This window comes from Zonotrichia leucophrys, chromosome Z (genome assembly GCF_028769735.1).
Source record: "Zonotrichia leucophrys gambelii isolate GWCS_2022_RI chromosome Z, RI_Zleu_2.0, whole genome shotgun sequence".
In the NCBI taxonomy this organism is placed as follows: Eukaryota; Metazoa; Chordata; class Aves; order Passeriformes; family Passerellidae; genus Zonotrichia; species Zonotrichia leucophrys.
Genome location: NC_088200.1, coordinates 48,823,796 through 48,846,104, shown reverse-complemented (window position 1 = coordinate 48,846,104; position 22,309 = coordinate 48,823,796). Strand labels below are relative to the sequence as shown.

Here is a 22,309-nt window from a genome sequence, read left to right as displayed (position 1 = left end):
TGGTCTCCAAGCTATACTAATGAAAACTACCCACAGACTATTTCAGTTGCTGACTAAAAGAATGGCACAGTCCTGAAACAGAAAGCTGATCTTTGCCTAGCAATTATACACATAACCTATTCACTTAGCTAGTAACGGATTATTTTTTAGACACGCATATATATCACATGCATTTTTAATAACCTAGGCATTATTTTTCACTAACTGTTCTTCAGACAGACCATAAAAGATTTTGCCCCCTCGTGATGCAATCTGTTTCCTCTCTTTCCTTATATGATTCAGGTCTCATTTTATAATCCGCAGTAAGATCAAATACCAAATTCTCTTAACACTCCATTAGCCTTGTGAACTCTTCTACATGTTCAGAAAGTTACACTGGATTATGGAATAGGCAAACACGATCATTTACAAATAAAACAGCATTAGTTGCAACCATGAATTAATAATGGCAACCCTAGACTCTTTTACCTTCACTGCTACCAAGATCTTGCCCTGCTCAGGACACAGGTTATAGCATTCCGCCAGAAAGACTTTCCCAAAGGCTCCTTCTCCCAGTTCTCTTTTAAGAACAATATTGTGGCGCTTGATATGATGCACAACTGTAAAAGAAGACAAAATAGAGGTCAGAAGGGAGCTGCAAGTTCAGGATCTGATGGAGCCCATGCTTACAGCTACATGGAGACAGGATTGCCTGTAAAGTAGGGAAGGAATAAAAGAGCCCACATGTCAGTTTTTACCATTTTCTGCAAAAAAGACTGAGTTTATACATTTGTTTTTGGAGGGTAGTGCATCTTTTGGATAAGAAGACATGGAATTAAGAGTCACCTGGGAACAGGCCATTTATCATCATGGATGTTAGGATGACCGCTGCAAGGCATACATAATACCTAATGCTACTTTTTAAAAAAACATTAAGACAGTGAATCAGAAAACAAACAAAGCCTTTCTCACTCCTTTTCTACTTTTGTACCTTTAACAATAGCAGAACTCTCTTATCCAAATAAAGAAATTTTAAAAGTAACCTAAACCCAAGGTGTCCTCTAAGAAAACCCAGTTTGTCCCCTTTCAACTAAATGCAACTTAACAGTCTGGTTTACTTACTACTTGTAAGCAAACCACTGCTTTCCCATGTTTCTCACAAACATGATTTACAGTATTGATCTGAAGTAAAAGAAACAAAAGATGGACAAAGGTTTTAGTCCACATATCGGACAGAACCTTAGTTCAACTGCTGCCCAGAATCAATTGATTCAAACCCTGAAGCCCAGGAACATTTTTTGACTTATTTTACATTCTCCTTTCAGCAAAAGCTTCCATTAAAATCTTTAATATTTAAAATACTGTACTAAATTCCGTAGACTACATTATCAATTTACAATGTTCAAGCTCAATAAAGCAGTTCTAAGGGCAGTTTAGCTGCCAATAGGGTGGACAGTTTGTGTTGCTGAAACTGTGCAATCCAGACAGCATCTGCTGATGATTTTAACCTCAGTGCACTTAGCTGTCTTTGCACATGCTGAAATTTAACCCTGCCTGGAAGAAGCCCATTTGCAACTTAAATTCTAAACACAGCAAATTAAATAGCAGTGCACAGGCATCAGGGTGTCTTTGCAAGGGTGAAAATCCCACCTTGGCTGCTCAGCTGCAGGGACCAGGACTGAACCCTGCCAATAATTTAGGATCTAACCAGACGCAGACCGACACCTGCCCGCATACTTGGTCACAGGCCTACTCCAGACTGGATGACCACTTACAAAAAAACCACCTTGCCTCCATGACTAAAGGAGAAGTGCTGATGATAACATTAGTAGGGAGAAACGGCACAGCCTGTCCCTATTCCTATCACCAGCATTTGGAGAAAAGGACCACATCCTACATGAGAGGAAAATGTGCGTCCCACACCCAAAGCCTACAGCAACCTAACCTGAGCACCCTGCATGTAAATACACTTCATTTCCCTGTTTGTGGACATGAGGGAAATCTGGTGCTGGAGCAGGCTCCAGAGTGAGCAATCCAGCACACATATGCCATCTTGAGGTGGGCACACACCTGAGGGACAGATCTCCACCAGATCTGTTGGCACCTGCCAGAAGGCCCCTGGCCAGTGGGCAGGCAGGCTCCCCGTGCCCTGTGCATGGAGGGGGAAGACTGGATTCTCCCCACAGCCCACCAGACTCACCAGGCTTTGCTGCTTTCCCCACAGATGGTGGCTGCAGGGGGGATTTTCATAGCCTCCTTTTTCCAGTGGCAAGTCTTCTAGGAGAGGCTGCACATCCCATTAGATACATATGAAATGAGACTGCGCAGTAGTTACATTTTTTACTCTTGTCACATACTGGTGTAGCATAAAATTAAGTTTTGTCATGGTGATGCTTTATTTGGCCAACTACCTTGGGAGGTCCCCTGCAGTCAGTATGAGGTTGCTTTTATTTTCATTTCCTCCTCAGCACTGGCTTTGCAAGAAAGGCTCAAAATGCAGTCAGCACAAGATAGGCCTGAACCAAAACACTCCTTTTCCCCATGGACACAAGTTAACCACCACCCCTGGCCCCTGCTAATACTGGCCACAAGGTAGACCAGAAGAGCTGAAAGGTTGCTGCCCTGGCATGGCACCCGAGCTCCAGACTGTGGCACATCGCATCACCTGAGCTTTAAAAATGATTGATAACAAATGAGTGCTACCCCCTGTCCCCTAAAAAACTTGTCATCCTACCCTTCCTCTTGGGGAGTTCTCTTTCCCTCTGCTTTACTAGTTTTGCTAGGAGGATGCCTCTGCTCCTTTCCCAGAGGAAAAAGGCAGCAAAGGCCATTTTTAATTTTTTCCTGCCCACAGCTGCCAAAGACTCAGTGATGAAGACAGTCTGAATTTTGTGTGGGTCCTCTCCATTTTGAGCCCATTATATTGCTAATGTTTGGCCCAGAAGTACAAAGAAGTTTTTTTGTGAAGCTCCTGGAGGACTTTACAAACAATAGAGTAAAAATAAATAAAAACCACACTCAATACTTCTTGGTAGTACACTTACAGCTGCTGTTAAACACTCATATAAACCAGGCATTCAAATAAACAATCCATCCCATAAACCAAACTGTAAAAGCTGAAACACAGCAAGGTGCAGAAGAGATCTCCATAGAATGTATTTGTAACTTATGTTCTATCCATTACTGTTAGCTTTTTGAACTGTGCTGAGTTACCAAACAAACAAAAAACTACAGTATGACTAAATGGGTAGAGCTTAAACATAAGAACAATGTAACTAAATCAAACACATATGATGTGATGGATATATAAGCTAAGGAAAAAATCCATTTAGCACATTCAGGGCCACAGCCGTAATGACACTGTCTTAAGTGGGAGGATACTTGAGCAGGAGAGACACTAGAAAATTCAGGTCAAAATCTGCTTTCAGTTACTATCAGGATAAAGCAAATTATCTCTGTTAAAGTCCAAGAGATTATCCTGGATTTACATTGAAGAAACAATGCAGAATTCGGCCAAAGAGGACATAAACAAAAAAGTCATCTCATAACACTATCTCACAAGAAAAGGTACACAAACATTCAAATGACATCTATGTATCTCCCTTCTTTGATTCTAAATGGCAATTGCATTTGACCTGCTATTTGTACTTTTAAGAGTAAATAATCTCTGGTTTTAAATCTTAACTGATAACTGTAAAATAAATAGGTTTCATTAAGTTGAAAGCCAAGCAAGTTGAACCTTGCTTCATATAAAATATGAAGCAAGACAAAACAAATTAAAGAAGGCTAAATGCTGAAAAGAGGCTAAGTTAAAATAATACCCACGCAGCTAAATCCTTAAAAGCAGGGGGCTCCCATGGATGACTTCAGGGAACCAGAGACAAGAGGGAGTACAACTACAGAAAAAGTCTCTCTTCTCATCTCATGTTCTCAGAAACATCTCACCGAAAGTGTTGGACGTTTAGGTATTTTACTCATTAGCAGACAATATGTCACACTGGAAATTATGCAATATATATTTCCAGGTATGGGACTCAACTCCCTAGGTGACCTACCTTTGATGGTGAGGCTGAACAGAGAGGGTCACACTACATTCTGGAATTAGCTCCAGCCGAACAGGCAACTCGAGATCACCTCATCACATTGAATTCCCTGAGTTGGATATGAATGAATCCAGCCAGGGACAGCAAGATACAGTGTGAATTATTAACATTTTTTTGCCCATATTTAAAAAATGAAATGCGATAGAGTGAAAGTGTTTCCCCTTGGTCACAAATAATGGGTCTTAACATTTTACCACCACATGTGACCATTATACCATCTAAGCTGACCTTCTAAACTGTATGGAGCATAATATTGAGCTGAATGACTTGTATGTGGCAGAAGACTGTCTCCAGAAAGAGACTGTGCCAGTCTTGATTTGAAAGTCTGGACTATCCCTTTGTTTTCATGCATAAACATTTCATTGTTTATAAAAATGCATGCCTTTTTTTTGTCTCTTAATCATTAACTTGTCTGGCTTGCATATGCCTCCTTTTGTCTTTAGGGGACTTTCTCTGATAGTTTTAGTAGCCTTTTCAGGTTTGGTATTAAACACAAGTAGTCAACATCTTTCTTGCCTTTCTTGGGGAGGCAAAGAGACAGAACTTCCTTCCCCCAGGAAAGCATTTTCTTCAGTTCACCAGTTATTGTCTTGACTTTTCTCTGGAAAATTTTTAAATATCCCTTTAAAAGAAGTTGTTTCCAATACATTTTTTTCCAACTGGAAGACACTCTCCACAAGGTTGTGATAAAAACATAAAATCAGCTCCCTATATCTCTTCACATCCATAGATTACACTCGTCCTTTCAAGGTTGGACTTCCTAAGGAGCACAAAAATGAAATACTTATGTGGTATTCATGTGAGTGTCTCATCTTGTAGACCTCACCCAATCACAATATCACAAATGTTGTAGGTTTCAAATGTGTTCCCATCTACCTCATGAGAAGAGCAATGAGATTCATGAAGAGACCGAAACACGGACTCACTGATGGACAATAAAGAGACAGCAGCTGTCAGGCATTACTGCTCACTGAACTACCAACACTGTAAGATCCTTTTGTGTTGCACACCCACTTAAATTATCTGCTGAGTCTGCTTCTGAGGATACTGTTTGAATTTTGCTAGTGGTGTGCATGTGGGACAGTCCTGATGAAATTTGTTGTACCAGGGCTCAGCAACGAGAATGAGAACCTTCAAGATGCCAAGAAACCTGGCAAGGTGATATTATAAACATAACCACAGCTGCATAAATAAAAAGCAGTCATAGAAGAGACTCAGCCTGTGATGTGACACAAGGTCCCACAGAAGAAAGTTTTGCAAATTTCTTCATTTCTTTTCCCACTATTTCTATTGCAATTGTGGACTGAACTATTTCTAAGACCTTGCTAGAAAAATACGGATGTAAATGGCCAACTGTTTGTTTAGATAGTGTATCAAATTTTTACAGCATTTGCCACTCACAAAGAAGTTTCTGCTGGAATCCTATAGAAGAAGGATACAAATTTGCTACAAAGAGCATGCAGCAAGTCTAGACTGGTGGCTATCAGATTATGCAATAGCAGCATGTCAGCAATTTCTACAAGATATTGCCAGAATAGAAATTTTGGCTTATTGAGATATCTACTCTCTGACAGCAAGAAAAGCCAACAACAATGCCTTTATTTTTTTTCAACCTTTTGACCTGTCGGCCTTCCCTGGATGCAGAAATAGGTTAGCTCAGTTGTATATTTCTGATTATTTGATGCATTTATCCCATACAGCATTCATTTGTTATTATCCTATATGAATTTTTGTGTAGTGCCATTGTTGTTTAATTTTTACAATGTAGCAGCAACAGTTGCTCATGTAAGGCTCATGCCCAGCTGTTGTAGGTACAAATGAACAATGTTTTCATGTCTAATTATATATACATTTTTTGTTTATATATATATGTGTGTGTGTATATATGTTCATATATACATATATTTGTGTATGTATATACACACATATGGTTATGTATACATATATATGATAGTCCACAACTGAGAACCAACTCACACTTTTTCAACTGAAGTAAAATAAGCTGACAGAAAATCTCCTCTCAGTACCTTGGTACTCTGCTCTAAATGAAAGGTGCTGGACGGTACCAGCCATGGAAAATTGAGTAGGGAGGATTCATGGAACAATAAGGCCAGAAAGGCACTTGGGCCTTGTCACATCGCCTGTGCCAGTCCATCTTCTGAAGCACTTTGAGTCTTGTTTTGTGTCTTTGAAAAAAACACAGAATCATTCAAGAGCTGTAAACCAGTTATCTCTTGGGTGGCCATCAGTGATTTGTCAGGTTTCTCACAAGCATTAGATCCTAAATGGGCTTTAAGGAAGGGATGGCCCACTTAGGATCTAATGCCAGGCTGAACAAGAAGTGATCTTCCTGGATGAACTGGAGGCATTTATGAAAGACAAACAAGTGACAGTCAGGGGAATGGCATAATTCCCAGGCACTTACTTCCTACTTGTCTGGAGTTACATCTGGTAAATCAAATAAATCTGTGATTGCTGCAGCTTAACCTTTTGGTTGCTTTGTTTACAGCTTAAATCCTCCCAGGATATATATTTAAACCCCAGAATTTTTATTTTCCTGGTTTAGAATTAGACTTTCTTTTGTAACAGAGCTCTGCAGTACCTTGGAGGATGCCCACTTCTCACCTGTCCGGAGCTCCAAGGGCACCGCAGATCCTGTCCACGGTAAACTCATTTTGCTGTAGCTGGCATGGCTCTTCTCTGTCTGGAACTCAAGTGTTCATTGTCTTTTGGGGTTACTACTTGATTCCTGGTGAGCCATTTTTCTGTACTCTTTTTTTTCACAGTAGTTTATTTGGTTTAGTTGACCAAGATCCTGTCAGCTTGGCTATAGATAGCCATGATGCCATAATTTATTACATCCCTATATTCAAATAAGCATTACTTAAGGATAAATACTAACAAAAATGCTATCATTGTCTTAAATGCATGAGTCTGATGAGCTTAATTCACGCTTCATGGAAAAAAATTAAAATAAACAGTTTATCTATACAGAAACTTGCCTGTGCATATTAAAACTGAGGTGAACAAGACCCTCAAGCAAGATAAAACTGATCTTTTGCATGCTAAAACAATTGGGATATATCAGAATAGCTGAAAGCTTAATTTGGCTGTTTTCAGAAACAGTACCATATATTAATAATTCTGCATTTCTCTTTCTATGATGTTTCCAGCCTACTAAAAGCTTTTCAGCACAGCATAGTAAATCAGCTTTAAGCAAAAAACTGACCTGGAATTTTGACAAGAACTGCCTTTGCAGATATGAATACACTTAATTTATAAATGCCAATCTCAATGCACTTCTTCCAAGAGGTTAATCATCATATAACTTAGAGGTTGTTGTCTGTGAGTGCTGTGTAAAACCTGTTAGTATTATTTTATGGGGGAAAATCTGGTCTGTCTTTCATATTTAACTGGAGACAATGATCTCAACATGAACACCCTTCCTGTTCAGACTTGGAAATCCATTCCCTCCACACAATGCTAATCTTTAGGAATCTTCTGTATTACAGAAATAGGAATACTTGGCAAAGGATGGGAGAATACCATGTAGCATATCTCATATAATAGATGCTTGCAGAGGGAGAAGGGCCAATGAACACACTGTCCTCTAAACATTAACTCTTTTCAATCTCTATTTTCAGAAACAGACATAGGCTGAAAGGCATCCCAGGATGCAGGCCTGAGAAGTAGGACCTGAAAGAAACTACCTCCAGAGATGAGCCATATCCAAGCTTAGAGTAAATGGGTATAAAGGTGAAATTCAAAGGAGATTGCAGTGGTTTTGATCTACATTCCTCTGCTTTGCTTTTTCTCTTCTCATTTTAAAAGGAAAAGGAAATAATTTTGTGTCTCTATGTTGCAATAATGAGCGACGTAGGGACCCCAGGCAGGTGCAAAGGAGTGGTCTTTATTGTTACTGCTAGGTAAGGCTTTATAAAGCCTTACCTATTGGTAATGGCTCTACATGAGGGAGTACAGAAGGGTTTTACTGATGGCCTTTCAAAACTAAATATTAAAAGCAAATGGAGCTTTCAAGCTTGTGAAAGAATTAACCAAATGCTTGTCTCACAGTGGAAATTCTATTCCCTTTTTTAAAAGTTAAGCTCATACTCAATCTTTACCTTTTTCTGAACTATCTGAAAGACAGCATAACATCTGATCAACGGTGTTACATGGGTAGGTCTGCCCTTTTGCAGCTAACTGAAAAGAGAATATTAATGAAAAAATCATAGCAGCATGACAGAACCCAGTCTTATAGATCACTTTTGAGCAAATTTTTTACCCTTTTCTTAAGTTTTTTTTCCCAAATTCCTTTTACAGTTCTACCAGGCTGCAAGACACAGTGTGGCTTTCTATAAGGAAACCCGAATCTTACACATTTTTACCTTATGCTTTGCTTTCTTTTAGCCAATTGAAATAAACCCTTCCCCTAAGCACAAGGCTCAGTTTCTACCTGCTTCCTTAACTGTACACAGTTAAGGCTTTGCTGCTACATGGTTGGTTGTTCTTATGATTCTGTGCGTACCTCTTTCTCTCCTGGATTTTGCCATAAGTGGTCTTTAAACACAATGAAAAGTTAAGGGTTTAGCCATTTCTGAGGAGGATCCCCAAATGACAGATAAAGACACTGGACACTGCAAACAACCAAATTATAAAATCTTCCTCATCCTGCATTATTTACTAAAAAGCAAACTCATCAGAAAGAAGAAATTACATCTTGAGTCTTCCTAAACATTGAGATGCAGGAACATCAGTTCACCCTCTGACCTTTGGGGACATAGAAGGGGTTAGCATTATACTGCCTGAGCCTCATGTGACAGGAGAGAAGACCAAAACATCATAAAAGGGGAACAAACCTGGACAAGCAGCTATTCCCTTTAACAGACTTGCTGTCCTTCAGCATTTCTGCCTTCTTCCACGGTGAGGTACTTGCTCTGCTTTTGTTTCAATGCCTTACTGGCACACCTTTTTGTTTTGCAACATGCCATACACAAAGGCTTATGTCCCCATAGGGCATTTTCTCCTTGGCCCTGCTACTGTTTCAGAATTCCAGTGCTTATGATGTAATTGATAGCACATGGGTATGCAAGGCACACCCAGAAAATTCATCTTCACCACTGGGCTGTGACAGATACCTCTACAGCAGCCACAGTGCAGTCAGAAGATTATTACATTGTACTACCTTCAAACAAAAAGACCTTCAAGACTTCCCTTTTAGGTCAACAAAATGGATTCACAAAGGGTTTGCAAGACTGAACATGCTGGGGGTTTTTCAGGATCAAAGCTCTAACAATTGCAAAGAAAAGATGACTTTTCTTTTGTCTTGTTATAAATGCACTTGGGGAAAAAAATTCTATGTTTCTACATAAGCACAGCACATGCTTAATTTTTCAAGTTTGAAAAGACCTTATTGCTTATTACAGATCACACATCACCTCCTCCACTGATCCAATTCTTCTCTCCTGCATCCTTCAAAGGACTAATATAATAAAGTATATGTTTATACAAAACAAATTATTTCCTGTGTAAAGGCCATGAAGTTTCTAGTCTGGGTGATTTATCATTCTTCAGGGTCTGACAACCTTCCCAAGTCCTAGGGAAGGATGCAAATTACACTGGACTATGTTCCTTACATTGACCTTTGCAAGCTAACAGTGGTACTCCTACTTGGGTATTATTTGTAAACTAGACTAAACTATAGCCCAGCCAAATTTGAGAACACTAAGGAGTTTTGTGGGGTTTTTTTTTTAATAACAATGAGATGAGAGCCTATTCTAATTGTCCTAATAGAAAACCTAGCCTGCTCCATGATAAAGTGACAAAAGAAAACTGCAACTTGTCAGTGGGACCAGGAGGACTTTCTCAGATAATTTCTTTTGCAGGAAAAAGGCCACATGTTTTCTCTTCTGTCTTGGTTCAGCATGTTATTTTCATGCACCATGAAAACAGATACATCTAGCTAACACAGGTAGCAAAGAATATAAGAAATCTCCTTTCATTCAGTTTAGCTCTGGATTGCATTATTTGCCAGCAGAAATTGTTTTTCTATATTTCAGACAAATAAGGAGATATTCTACACCTTTGGTAAAATAAATTTGATGAGGGAGGAAAAGTCTCCATTACATTCAGCTCCTTGCAACTGATCTGCACCATATAGAGCCCAGGGCCACCTGTCCTTTAGTGGATCATAGGCAATGCCTCGCTCTGTGTGCCCCCGTGGCTGGGAGCAGCCAGGCACCAATCACTCAGTCAGCTCAGGGCCAGTCTGTCAAATGGAGGTGTGTTTAAAGTAGCATCAGAGGTGTCTTGGTTCCACTGCAGACAACAAACCCACAGGTCTGTTTGGTATCAATAAGGGTTCCTTCAGACTCTGTTTAAGTAAGGCCTTTGTGAATTCTCACTAACACATGTAAATCCCCTCCCGCACATCAATAAAATTTTATTTTAGAGAACGAGAATGAACACAGATACATTGATCAAAAGTTAACTATACAGCATGTCAGGAGCTAATGAAAAACAAAGATATATACTCCTTTAGGATAACAACAGCTTCCCACAGAGTCCAGTGTGATAACAAACTGTCAGAGCCCCAGAACCAGCAGTGCCAAAAATCCACCACCAAATGGATCTTTTAAAGCTGTGGCCCATGTCGAGGTTGAGGACAAATTCAGTCTCTGCCAATATGTTTTCACTACCTAAAAGCATCTTGGTTTTGACTTGATAATTATAGTGTGCTGAGCCAACCAGCTGTCACTAAGGAACAGGAGCTGCCCAAATGAAGCAAAATGCATGGATGTTTGCTGCTGATTTCTCACACAATAATGAACCCAGTTACAGCCTTTTGAGGCATGGAACTGAAAGACAGTAGGAGATAGAGGGGAAAAAAGAAGAGGAAAGGGAGAAAGAAAGAGCTTTGAACATTTTGTTCCAGACAGTTTTCATGAATGGGGAAAACACCAGGCGTGATTTAATCAAAGGATGCCCTCCCACAGTCATACTGTTGCTGGAGAAGTGGCCAGTGGGCAGACACCCGAGACATATATTTCCCAAAGCACACAGACCCAGTCTTTGCTGAAACACACACTTTCACTGATAGCAGCACACATACATAGCAGGGCAAACAAGAAGAACTGCAGAAATGGCTGAATGAACTTTATTCAGGATCTGACATACAATGTCAGTAAAATGAATGTGACCTAAAGAAGACTGTTACACTCTTAACAAGACTGAGTTGGCAACTTTGCCCAATTAGTACCAGTTCATTTTATGTTGATAATAACTAGTATACACATATGATGTTCTGTAAAAGCTTAATAGATGTCGCCATAAATCATAGTCCTTTTTATCCCCTGTGCTCTTTATATTTGGAAAGTACTTTCAGTTGAATCTTCTTTAATACTAGCTGTAGACTGAAATTAATGCAAATGTAATTCTGGCAGTCTCTGCAAGACACCAGAAACACATGGACCAGAAAGGTTCTTTTCTCACCCAGCATCTATATGACTACTGCTCTTAAAAAACAAAACTGTTTTGTTCCAATTACTGTGCACCCTGATATTTACAGCCACTTTAGCCTGCACAGAACTAAGATAGGCAAAATGTAGGGTTTTTTTACCCTTCCTCCTGAAGTTCAAGTTATCTCCCAGAGTAACAACTTCCAGTTTGCCTGTGTACTCACTCACCTACTCAGGAAACATTTTAAGCAGCAGTAACCTATACAAACAGCTGCTGCATTTCTTGCACTGTAATGGCAGAGTACCCCACCTGCTTACCAGTAAAGGAAACAGTAAAAATTGCCATGATTTTCACTGTTACCAGTGAAAAGGCTGAATTCTTTTCTCAAGCTGCTTGAACTGACAGTTGCAGCCAAGGAAATGGGTGCTGTCCCTTGACATGACCCTGGCCTGCGCTTAGCTGAAGCACTGAAGCCATCACCAGGGTGGCCTAACAGAGCCCTTCACAGGCAGTGTTTGCTAACTGCTGCCTCCTGCAAGACCACCACCAGCAGGAGGGCAAGTATAAACTTGCTTTTAGGAGGGACATGTCTGAAATCTGTTGTCAAACCTGAGGGATACTTTGCCTTTTGGTAGTCTAACATCCACAGAATGGCCCCTAGGCAATTTCCAGGGCTCTGTGTTTCTAGCCTGTCATTCAGAATTTTAATGAGGAGGAAGGGTCAAAAGTTAAAATAATTATTTATAAACCAATGTTAAGATTTGTTGGGTAGTCTTTCTATGTTTTCCCATGTACAACTCTAAACTAACTTATAGACTAGTGCATTCCTTTCATCATTGCTTGTCATATTTTTTCTCCCTTCTTGTAACATTTTCTTCAGTAAGAGAATGGTAATTCAGCTATATGTTCCAAGAATACAACAGACTCTAACTGCAAAAATAACTAATACTGATTTTAATTTTTCCTTACAGAACGACTACACAGAGACAACATTGTTTGCTTCTGAAGACTAGACACACACACACACACACACACACAGAGACACATACACATGCACACAGAGAGATTAAAAGGTATTTATCATAAGCATTTTGGCAAACAACTCTTATGAGGCTTCTGCTGAGTGAGTCCCTATATGACTGTTTTCCCCACCTTGAAAATAAGGCCAGAAACGCATACCTAGTTGTTTCATAATAGTAGTGCTTTTAGTTTTTTAAAATATTAGTTATTTTCTACTTGAATAATGTCTCAAAGCTATCAAGCGTAAGTTATGTATTCATTAAGATTCTTACTTGGTATATTTTGAAAACAATGGCACAAACTTCTCACTGCCATTTTAGGTTCAAAATCTCATCTGGGAAGTCTTCAGATATGAGTATGACTGCAATAAATACTTCCTTGTAATTTTACTTGTAATTCTGACCTCCTTAAAGTTCATTATAATGCACTCTAAAATAAAATAAATTGGCAATACATTCAGAAAAAAAGCTTTTAAAACAACACTACTTCTCTTGCATCGCATTCAGAATCGTCTTGTATGCCATTAAAGTAATCCTCACTCATAAAATGGGAGCTGGGAAAACAAGTGGGGCTCTTCCAGATTAACTATCACAAAGAGTATCTGCTGAAAAAAGCAATTAAGAAACTCACAGCATCCCTTAATTTAAGACACATTATTTAAAAAAAAAGAAAGACAAAACTTGCCATGAACAAAGGAAAATGTGAGGTCTACTGCTAGCTGTGCCCTAATTCTTTGCTTATTCCAGTCTTTATGCTGTTAGTTTACAGTATTTTATGTACTATCCTCCATAAAAATAAACAGGTCCTTGGAGATTAATATGCCACAACCAGCACTTCAAAACTACTTGCAATAGCTCTCTTTCCACACCTTCATAGATGTAAACAAATGAAGATTTCTGAACAGGGGCTACGGGTATCATTTGCCTTCATACTGTGCCAAGTAGGCTTTTGAAATGCCAGTTGTTGTGGAAACTGGGGAAAATGGTAAATTGCATCCTAATGAGGGCTATTCTAACTAAGCATTGGGACAACATCATTGGGAAAAATCTCTCTCAATACTGTTTTAAAAGGTATTTTCCTCCATAATTTACAAAATTGAAAGCTAGGACAGTAGATATGAAGAAGCAGCTTGAAAAATCTGCATTGTCCTTGCTACTGTCCTAAAAGAACTGTGCTTTCACACAAAGACCTTGCTGGAAGCCCTAGGTAAGCAGAGCTGTGACAAATCCTGCTCCAGCATTTTTAGTTCAAGTCCAGTTCCAGTCCAGTTCAGCAGGATTCTAACACAACATTCCCAAATCAGTCACAGACTTGTCACTGACATTGAGGGGAACGTGAAACAGACATTCTCTCAGAAACAAGGGATGCCTTAGCACAGAAATACCTCTGAAACTGAACAAGCTGTGAGTCTGAATAAGAAGAGAGTACACACATAGAAAGTGTTCTATGTGCTGCAGTTGTCCACTCAGTAATTAATATCTGCAGATGTACAGGGGAGGAGGATGATCCCCATTGTGGAGTTTAGTGAGAAGGAACACAGGGGAGGGATAAAATACGGGCAGGGAGCAGCTTGAACTCTAAAAAATAGAAAGAAAAGGAAAATGACTAAACCACTCCTGTTCAAAAGAAAGGGCATCTCTAGACCTCAGGTGATTAGTAGTGCTAGACAGGTATCCCCCTGTTTTCTCACTTAAGCATTTTAGGTCCTGTTAATTCATGTTTCTTCATTCTTAACACTGTTTTATACCTGCTCAGGAAGATAAACATCTGTCCTGCAAAGAATTCCCTTTAAGATTTTATGCAACATTTTACGTAAATACTATGCCTAGTACAGAAAGAATTTGTCCATATCCAAACCCACGCAAGCCACTTTTTTCTGCACAGTGATTTTTTTTTTCTGTTACACTAGACAATCATATTTGGGATATGTTTAATTAAAAAAAGACAGAAACTTTTGCTAGTTTCTATATCACTACTTCTTAATGACTCAACTTTATTTTAATGCCACATATTGCACAGCTGTGCCTGTTGGAAATATTTCTGCATCCTAATTTGTTAGTTGTCCTACAATTTCAGAAGCTTGTGATCTCTTATGGAAGTTTGCAGATGTAGTTCCCTCTCCCTCCCCAGCTATAGTATGACAATGCATGCCAGAACACAAGCTCTGGTAGAGACTTTGGAGACAGATGTGGAAAGGTTACATAATTTTGCAATAAATTCATTATGATCAAGCAGCACCAGTTAAAACAATCACTCTCCTGGCCAAAGAAATAAGTGAGGAAGAGAAAAACAAAAAACCCAAGTCTTCACTTTTCTGATGTCCTGTTGCATCAAAGCACAGATTGCAACAAGCTGAGAAAGTGTAATGTGCTTCAACGTCTTTTTCAGTTGCTATGGTACAGTTTCTTATGGAAAATTCCTTGTTCTGCGTGATGTTTTTCCTGCCTCATTTGGGATGGCAGAACCGTTCCTTGTGTCACCTGAGAAACCGGGCTGTCAGTTTCCACCTATTGGTGAGAAAGAAACTCATCAGCAGCAGAACTCAATGGAAAATTCCTTGGTTAGAAGTTTCTGCGCTGGAGGCCAACATGACAGTGGGGAGCAAGAACGGATAGATCAGGGGATGAGGGTGCCACACAGGATATCTGGCTTTCACCTCAGGGTCAGACACAGATTTCCTGTGTAATCTGAGGGCAAAGGATTTAGTCACTGGGGCTCCCTGCTCATACAGGCAGGACAACCAAGCATCCTTTCCCCGTTCCTCACCCTGTGCGTGAAGCCCCGGGTCTGTAACCTGCCCACTTCACAAACAAGTAGCTCCAGGTTACAGAAGTGGGGTCATAGCCCAAAAGCTCTTCAGGCAAGGGTTATGTGCACCTACAGAGTCCCCAGTGCTTTGCACAGTGAGGTCTTGTTTGGACCATGGGGCTCTAAAGTAATGCATGGAAATAATACTGAGTGATTTCATTATTTTCTATTTTTAAGGAAAAATATCAACATAGGCAAGGAGGGAAAACTCCAGCTTTACTGTACAGCCAAATAGGAAAAACACTGGGCTTTTGGAGGAGATCTGCAATCTATTTTCCGTGTAGACAATACTGAAAATTGCCAGAAACACAGCATAAAAATGGTATTATAGCATGACATTAGTGATAGAAAGCAATCAGGGAATGGGCCATTCCACTATGGGAATTTTTTTTATGGACTAGTTGGAAGTAATCCGATTATAATGTGACATTTTTCCTGCTGGAGTGCTTGCCCTTCCAATCAAAAAATAATTAGATTCAACCACTTTAGATTCACGACAAAAACAAAACACGGTTAAAAAAAAACCTAAACAAATCATTAATGTTTTAATGCTGTTCGATACCTGTGCTACTTCAGAATGCCGAAATTTCCATGGACTCCCTATGGTGGTGAGAAGAGCTTTTGACCTCTCTGACCAAATGGGTTTTTTAAATAATAAATGCATAAGTGTTTGAAAAGAGACTCCTTTGATAATGTCTGTCATGAGAATGAAGAGCATTCAAAATATGACAGTGCAAGTGCATTCCACAGGACAACTTTTCTGGTGGTGCCAGCATTTAAAGCTCCATTGACTTCAGTGGAGTTTCACCCTTTAATCTATGAAGGTTTGGACTTGTTGGATATCACTTGCAATAACATACAACTTTTTGTCTTCTAGAGTCCCTTATCAGATAAGTTCAACAAGAAAAATAATGGAAACAGGTGTAGGAATGAAAGAAAATATACTAATATTAATTAAATATTAGTCAGGACATTCAAAATTTTGATTTCTATAGCATTAATTCCAGCATAAATCTAATAAAAAATTCACTGAAAAATACTAATGATGTAAAATAAATTTCAAATATTTGGTGATTTTCAGTTACTTTTCTGTTTTCTAAAACAAAGAAACAAATTTAACATTCCAAAGTGAGAAAATCCTTCCCCAGACAAGCACACACATAAGCACTCTTACCCATATTTTGAATTATTTTCATTGAAATTAAAATATTTTCCATAAAAAATTAATTTTAAAATACCAACTTGTTTAAATTTTATTGATTATATTTTTTTTTCTGTTTCAACAGTTCAAGTTGAAACTTTAGACAAAATTGAACCAAGTTCCCTCTGCTTTCTCTATTTTAAAGCAGCAAAAAATCTTGAAATGCTGAAATCTCCCATGGGAGGAAAATTCTATTTTTGAACAGCTTTACTTCTGTGCATTTAAAATCTTAGCTACTACTGGAGCTCTGGAGGGGAAGGACTTTTACTGAAGATGGAATAATTCAGTAAAGGCTGTATTATTCTGGCTGTACAAGGTGGTTGGTAAAGGCTGCAGGACCTATCTCACTTTCCATTATGATGGAGGAACCACACTTTCAAGGCTGCCACCAGACATAGAACTGGTTGCCAGTCTCACAGAAGCTGTGCAGGATCTGGGCACACAGTGGAGCACATTGCTCCACTGATTGTTTTCCTCACTCTACCAATGTGGACTCCCAGTTGACAAACTTTACATTCTGATCTGAATTCTGTGACATTGGCTCCATCAGAGTAAACTGACAACAGGCCTACCCTTTGTCTTGCTTATCTTTTATTTCCTTTTCCCTCCCCCATTCTCTGCTTCTTCTTTTCGTTGGGGAGTGGGAGATCTGTACACTTTGCTGTCTCCCAGAGTGCCACTTCTTACCAGAGCCCTCTCTGGTCATTGCTTGGGTGTGAGTCATAGGATTTTGTATTTTCCTTCCCCTATTTTCTGAGCATGATTTGTATCTGCTGCCTCTTTGTGACATTGGTTCAGTTTTGTCCAGTCAAGTTAGTTTTCTCAATAATTGTTTCTTGCAGTTTATATTTATAACACCAGGGTCAACCTTAATGTGCTTGCTGGCCTAAACACCTAAAGATAAGAATTTTTCTCCATATTTGCAACATGGGCATTATTCCCTGTAGCAAAGCCGAAGGACATATACTGTGTTCTGCCCACAAGGAGCAGCTGCCTATTAAAGGTAACAAGCAAAATGTTAGAGTTCTCATTGACTTTCCTTTGTTCCATAATTTTGCTATAAAATGGAATAGTGTACTTCATATTTTTGCATTCATGTACAGCATTCATTTCATAAGTCTTTACATTATTTTTCCCTGATGCTTTGCTCCCCCACCTTTCACTGGGTTGGAGAGGCAGGGAGAAGAAACTATTGTGTCATGTGAATCAAGCTATCAACCTTCTCTAGATCACAGTAAACTGTTCAAAAGCGTAACTTTACTTGCAGTCCTCCTATAGCTTGCACAACTTAACAACACACACAAAGTAACTCAGTAACTCAAGTGTATCAGAATGAAGAAATGCTTAGCTTGCACAGTATTAAATGGCTCATTAATTTACTTAAAAGCAGCAACCCAAAAGCTAATTCCAAATACAAAGAACAGTAGTATCTGGGTTTGGTTTGAATATGTTCAAATGGGCTCTGTTCTATGCCTGCTTTAGACTGACTATCCAGAGAGCTAATATGCCATGCAAAACTCAAAGTCCAGGCCTGCACAGGCACAGCCTCTCCGAAATTCAACCAGAAAGCAGAGTAGGGAATAATGGGCAGCTTGTGAGCATGGAGGGTTTATATCCTAGCTTTTGAACCAGGATTTCCTTTCCTTATTACTAGAGCATCAAGATCTTGGAAAGATATAAATTCGGGATTGATATCTTTCCTGAGACCCCATTTCCATTCAAATAATTGTTCTTCTTTCTTAAAAATGAAAACTCATCTCTTGAGATGCTTTAGCTAATGAACAGTGTGGATTTTAACATGCATGATTGTTTATAGTATACCCATAGAGAAACACCACAGAAAGCATAACAATGTTTCTTAAAAGCTTTTGCAGACATCTAGATGGGATGTATGACTGCTCTGATGAGGCCAAGAGCTCGCTGTGGGTGGGCATAGTCCTTTTTATATGATGAAAAATAACTATGTCACACAGAGACAGGAACTCCATCCCAAGAGGAGACAAAAAAAATCAAGCATTTCTCTGTACACTTTCTCTCCATTGTTATAAAAACACACAACGCTTTTCTGTGTTTTTCCCATAGAAATACTGCATGTATTTCTGTGTACATATTATGTCAATGAACACAAGCTGCAAAGTTGAGATGGCAAAGCTGTCTTCTGCAGAAGCAGTGAATACCTATGTGCTTTGCTCTGTCCCTAAAAGACTCTGTCTTGCAGTCAAAAAAAGAAACCTACCAGTCCAGAATAAATCTCTTACCAGTTTGTTTAATGTTGCCATTTACCACAGCCCTGTTTCAGATGTTCAGGCCAATTTTAAAACACACAGAGATCAATAGGCAGGAAAGACTCATGTTGGCTAAAATGGGAAATCAATTCTGGATGGGGCCTCTAGAGGAAAGCTATCACTGCAAAAAAAAAGTTGCATCTTCTCATCTTCCTCATTCAGTCAGAAGTTGGACTTCACGACCTTGGATGTTTTTTCCAATCTTAATGATTCTATGATTCCTGAAAGATATACTCTGTTTTGCACTGTGTTTATTCCTCAGTGTGGTACAATGCCAGGGTTCTCTATAATTCTGCCATGAAAAGAGGCAAAAACTGTAACTTTAAAGTGCAACCTCATGGTAAATATGGGAAACCATTTCCAGCAAGTATATGTGCTACATTAGAATGCATAATGCAAAAGCCTTTAGCAAGTTGGGAAACAGTCATCTTCCTCTTCAGGTAAAAAAGTTACGACAAAAAGGAAATGTGTGCTCCAAGAAGTTCTCTGTGAATTTGAGTCTTAAGTCTGCTCCTACCATATATTCCAGATGAGAAGTGAGATTTACTGTATCTGAAACTACACCTCACTGTAAAAAAGCACTGTTGTCTCCTCTCAGGGGTGGGCACAAGGCTGAAAGTCCCTTTCCTGCCAGGCTGAGTTGAGCACAGAGCTTGTGAGCTCCATGTCTGATGCCTGCTGGGGCTGGCTGTGGCACCTGAAGGAGTCCAGCCCACTAACTCACGCTGCCCAGCAGTGGCTCGGAGCTGATGTGACTTGGTCACAGCTCACACCTGCAGTCAGCCCTGGGCGGTCGAAGCTGAGGGACTGCAAACTCGCCTCTGCTTGTCCTGCTGCAGATGGGATGTCCTTCTCCAGCACTTTGTGAATGCTGTGGGGGTTCAGAGACCTCGGGGCAGAGCTAAAGGCTCAACCCTGTGATTGCGCTGAGTGCAGAACACTTATCATCCCTGATCTTCTTAACATATCATCACCTGCCAGGACAGATGAGCATCAGCTCACTGTTACAATGGCTGTGGGTGATCTGTGACTGTGGCCTTGCAGCTGCTTCGGGTCTCTCTGCTCTTCTGCTCTTCTGCTCTCCTGCTCCTGAGTATTTCAGCCATAGAAGGATATAAATATGTTGCTGTTAGTGTCAGGGAAGGTGTTACATTCAGGGAATATCTGCTTGTTTACTAGACAGGGTTAGAGTATTTACAAAAGGACATCAATGTGTCACCGAGCACAAGCCAATCTTTAGGTGTTAGAAACTTGAAAGAAATATTCAGCTTAAGGTTTATTGGATGCTTATTTTGAAAAAAGGTTCCTAATAGGTACTGCCATTTTCAGGTACTAGAAGAGTTACTACCCTGATCCACTGTAGTTATTTGTCCATGCCTGAACTGAGCAGATAAATATGCAAAAGGAAGCGAGAATTTACTATCAACATAAGCAGGAATGGCATTGCTGGACAATGATAACACAAATAATTCAATTCCCACCTGATTATATAGCACCTTCGCACACCTGCCATTGCACAAGTGAACTTCATGGACCAAAGCATCACAAAGCCATTAAACACAACATGTGTAACAGGGTACTTCCAAAGCAGAGACTGGAGAATTACCCTACAAGCATTTCTCTTGCTCTTTACCACCCAAGAAGGAGCTTTTCAAGCTTTCCTACACAGGGCAGGTCAATGCATTTCTGTCCAAAGGCAATCCCTTTGCTATTTCAATCTCAACTCCCTTGAGTGGAGTCTGCAAATACTGAAAAACTGTTGCTTTTCTTCTGATGAGAATAAAACAGGGACAAGATAAATCATGTCCTCCTGCAAAGTGGTTGGAACAAATGTAATTATTGTGTTTTCTTTGCCAAAAGCCAAAGCTGAGATTCTTGTTTCTTTTCCATTTGTTTCTCCCTTTTTCTGTTCCTACTTTGTGTGGAACATGTTGCACTTGATGGGTATTGTTTCCAGATATTTCTTGGGGTTTTTTTTTAAGGCAGCCACAGGCCTTCCAAGCTGTGGGCACCAAAAAAACCTACATCCTTGAAAGAAAGCCTAAGAAACCAAAACCAAATCATGTAAAGAATTTGTCTGCAACACTCAGAAATAAGAGTTGCTATGTGGAAATGGCTTCATTTCAGAAAGTTTCTAGCTGAAACTCTGGCTCAAGAAGTATTCCTAATGACAGTAGAAAATTCTGTCAAATCTGTCTTTCCTTCAAAATTATATAAAGTGGAGATTGTTTGAAGTAAGATTTAATTTCTATCCAGTCTTGGGAATAAATAACATTATAGAGTGCCATCCCATTTTCCATTCCTTCTTTCCAGTTCAATGGGAAATAAACCAAGGTGGGAGGAGGAAAGAAGGAAAGCCTCTCTGAAAACATCTTTGCTTCCCATCTTCTTAATTCTGATTCCAACCATCCAATACAACTCAGAGCTGCTCAAGGCATCCTCTTGCAGCTTTTTCCTGCAGCCTGTGCAACTACTGACTTTCAGCAGTTTCCAATAACCAGTTTTCAAAGGCATTTATGTAGCTAAAGGTGAAGCAATAATTTACTGGAATTTCCCAAATTACTAAGCTGACTAAACCTCTGAATTCTATTGACCAGACTTTACACTTTGAAGCTGCTTAGGGCTCCTTATAAAACCAGTTGCTTAGTTTTATTTAGCACCTGAATACTGTTTCAGTGGACTAGCTGACACCTGAAAATGGAATTTAGTCTCTCAACTGCAGAAATTGAAAAAAAAAAATCCCTAGAGAGAGTATTTATATTAGAGTATTATTATATATAATATTAGATATAGAGAGATATGTTGCACTATAGAGAAACAGGAAATAATTGATATGCAGACAACATATATTTTTATAAACGCAAAAAATGCCCCCATGCCATATGTTTTCCAATTAATTGTTTAATTGGCCCCCAAAGCTAACAAGCAAGTTGCTAGCCATAGGCACAGCACAATGTTTCATCTGGAGAACTTTTAAGAATTTCAGACCTCATTGCAGCATTTTGACTTAGCTTATTTGACATGTATTTTCCCCTTCAGGAGTTTTGTACTTCAATCCCAGTAAGTCCCTCTCAGTCTGCAAATAATAGTCTCCAATTAGTATGGGCACGGAGAGAAGACCAATCCAGTGTTCACCTCATACCAGATCTGTATGCCTCATAATTCACTCCACATTCTGACCTTTGAAGACCAATAGCCCATTCTCTGTGGAATGTTCTGCTCAATCACAGGCTGAGAAAGCCACTACAACCCTCACTCAGTAGCCACTTGCTACTGAGCTCAAGGACTGCCTGTCTCCCCTTTTGTCCCTCAGACGTATCCCAGTAAGCAGAGGTCCCTTCAGCATCCTTAACCAAGAAAGCAGGGGGTAATGAAAGGTGTTCTCAAATAAAACTAGCCTAAAGCTTAAGCTTTAAAAAAGTGAGAAAGGAAGAGCTCTAAAAAATTATCATAAA

General features: G+C 39.5%; 1 protein-coding gene across 3 annotated transcripts in view; it reads right to left on the bottom strand.

Moving 5' to 3' along the window:
* The window catches only part of NTRK2 (neurotrophic receptor tyrosine kinase 2), a 196,459-nt gene that overhangs the window by 51,786 nt on the left and 122,364 nt on the right, over positions 1–22,309 (bottom strand). For 2 of the 3 annotated variants that reach the window (XM_064735249.1, XM_064735242.1), the window contains one exon: positions 469–599. In XM_064735249.1, coding sequence (XP_064591319.1) covers positions 469–599 — 131 coding nt within the window. Of the gene's footprint in view, positions 1–468; positions 600–11,220; positions 15,068–22,309 lie in introns of those variants that run through there. The other variant, XM_064735243.1, reaches the window with a different exon arrangement.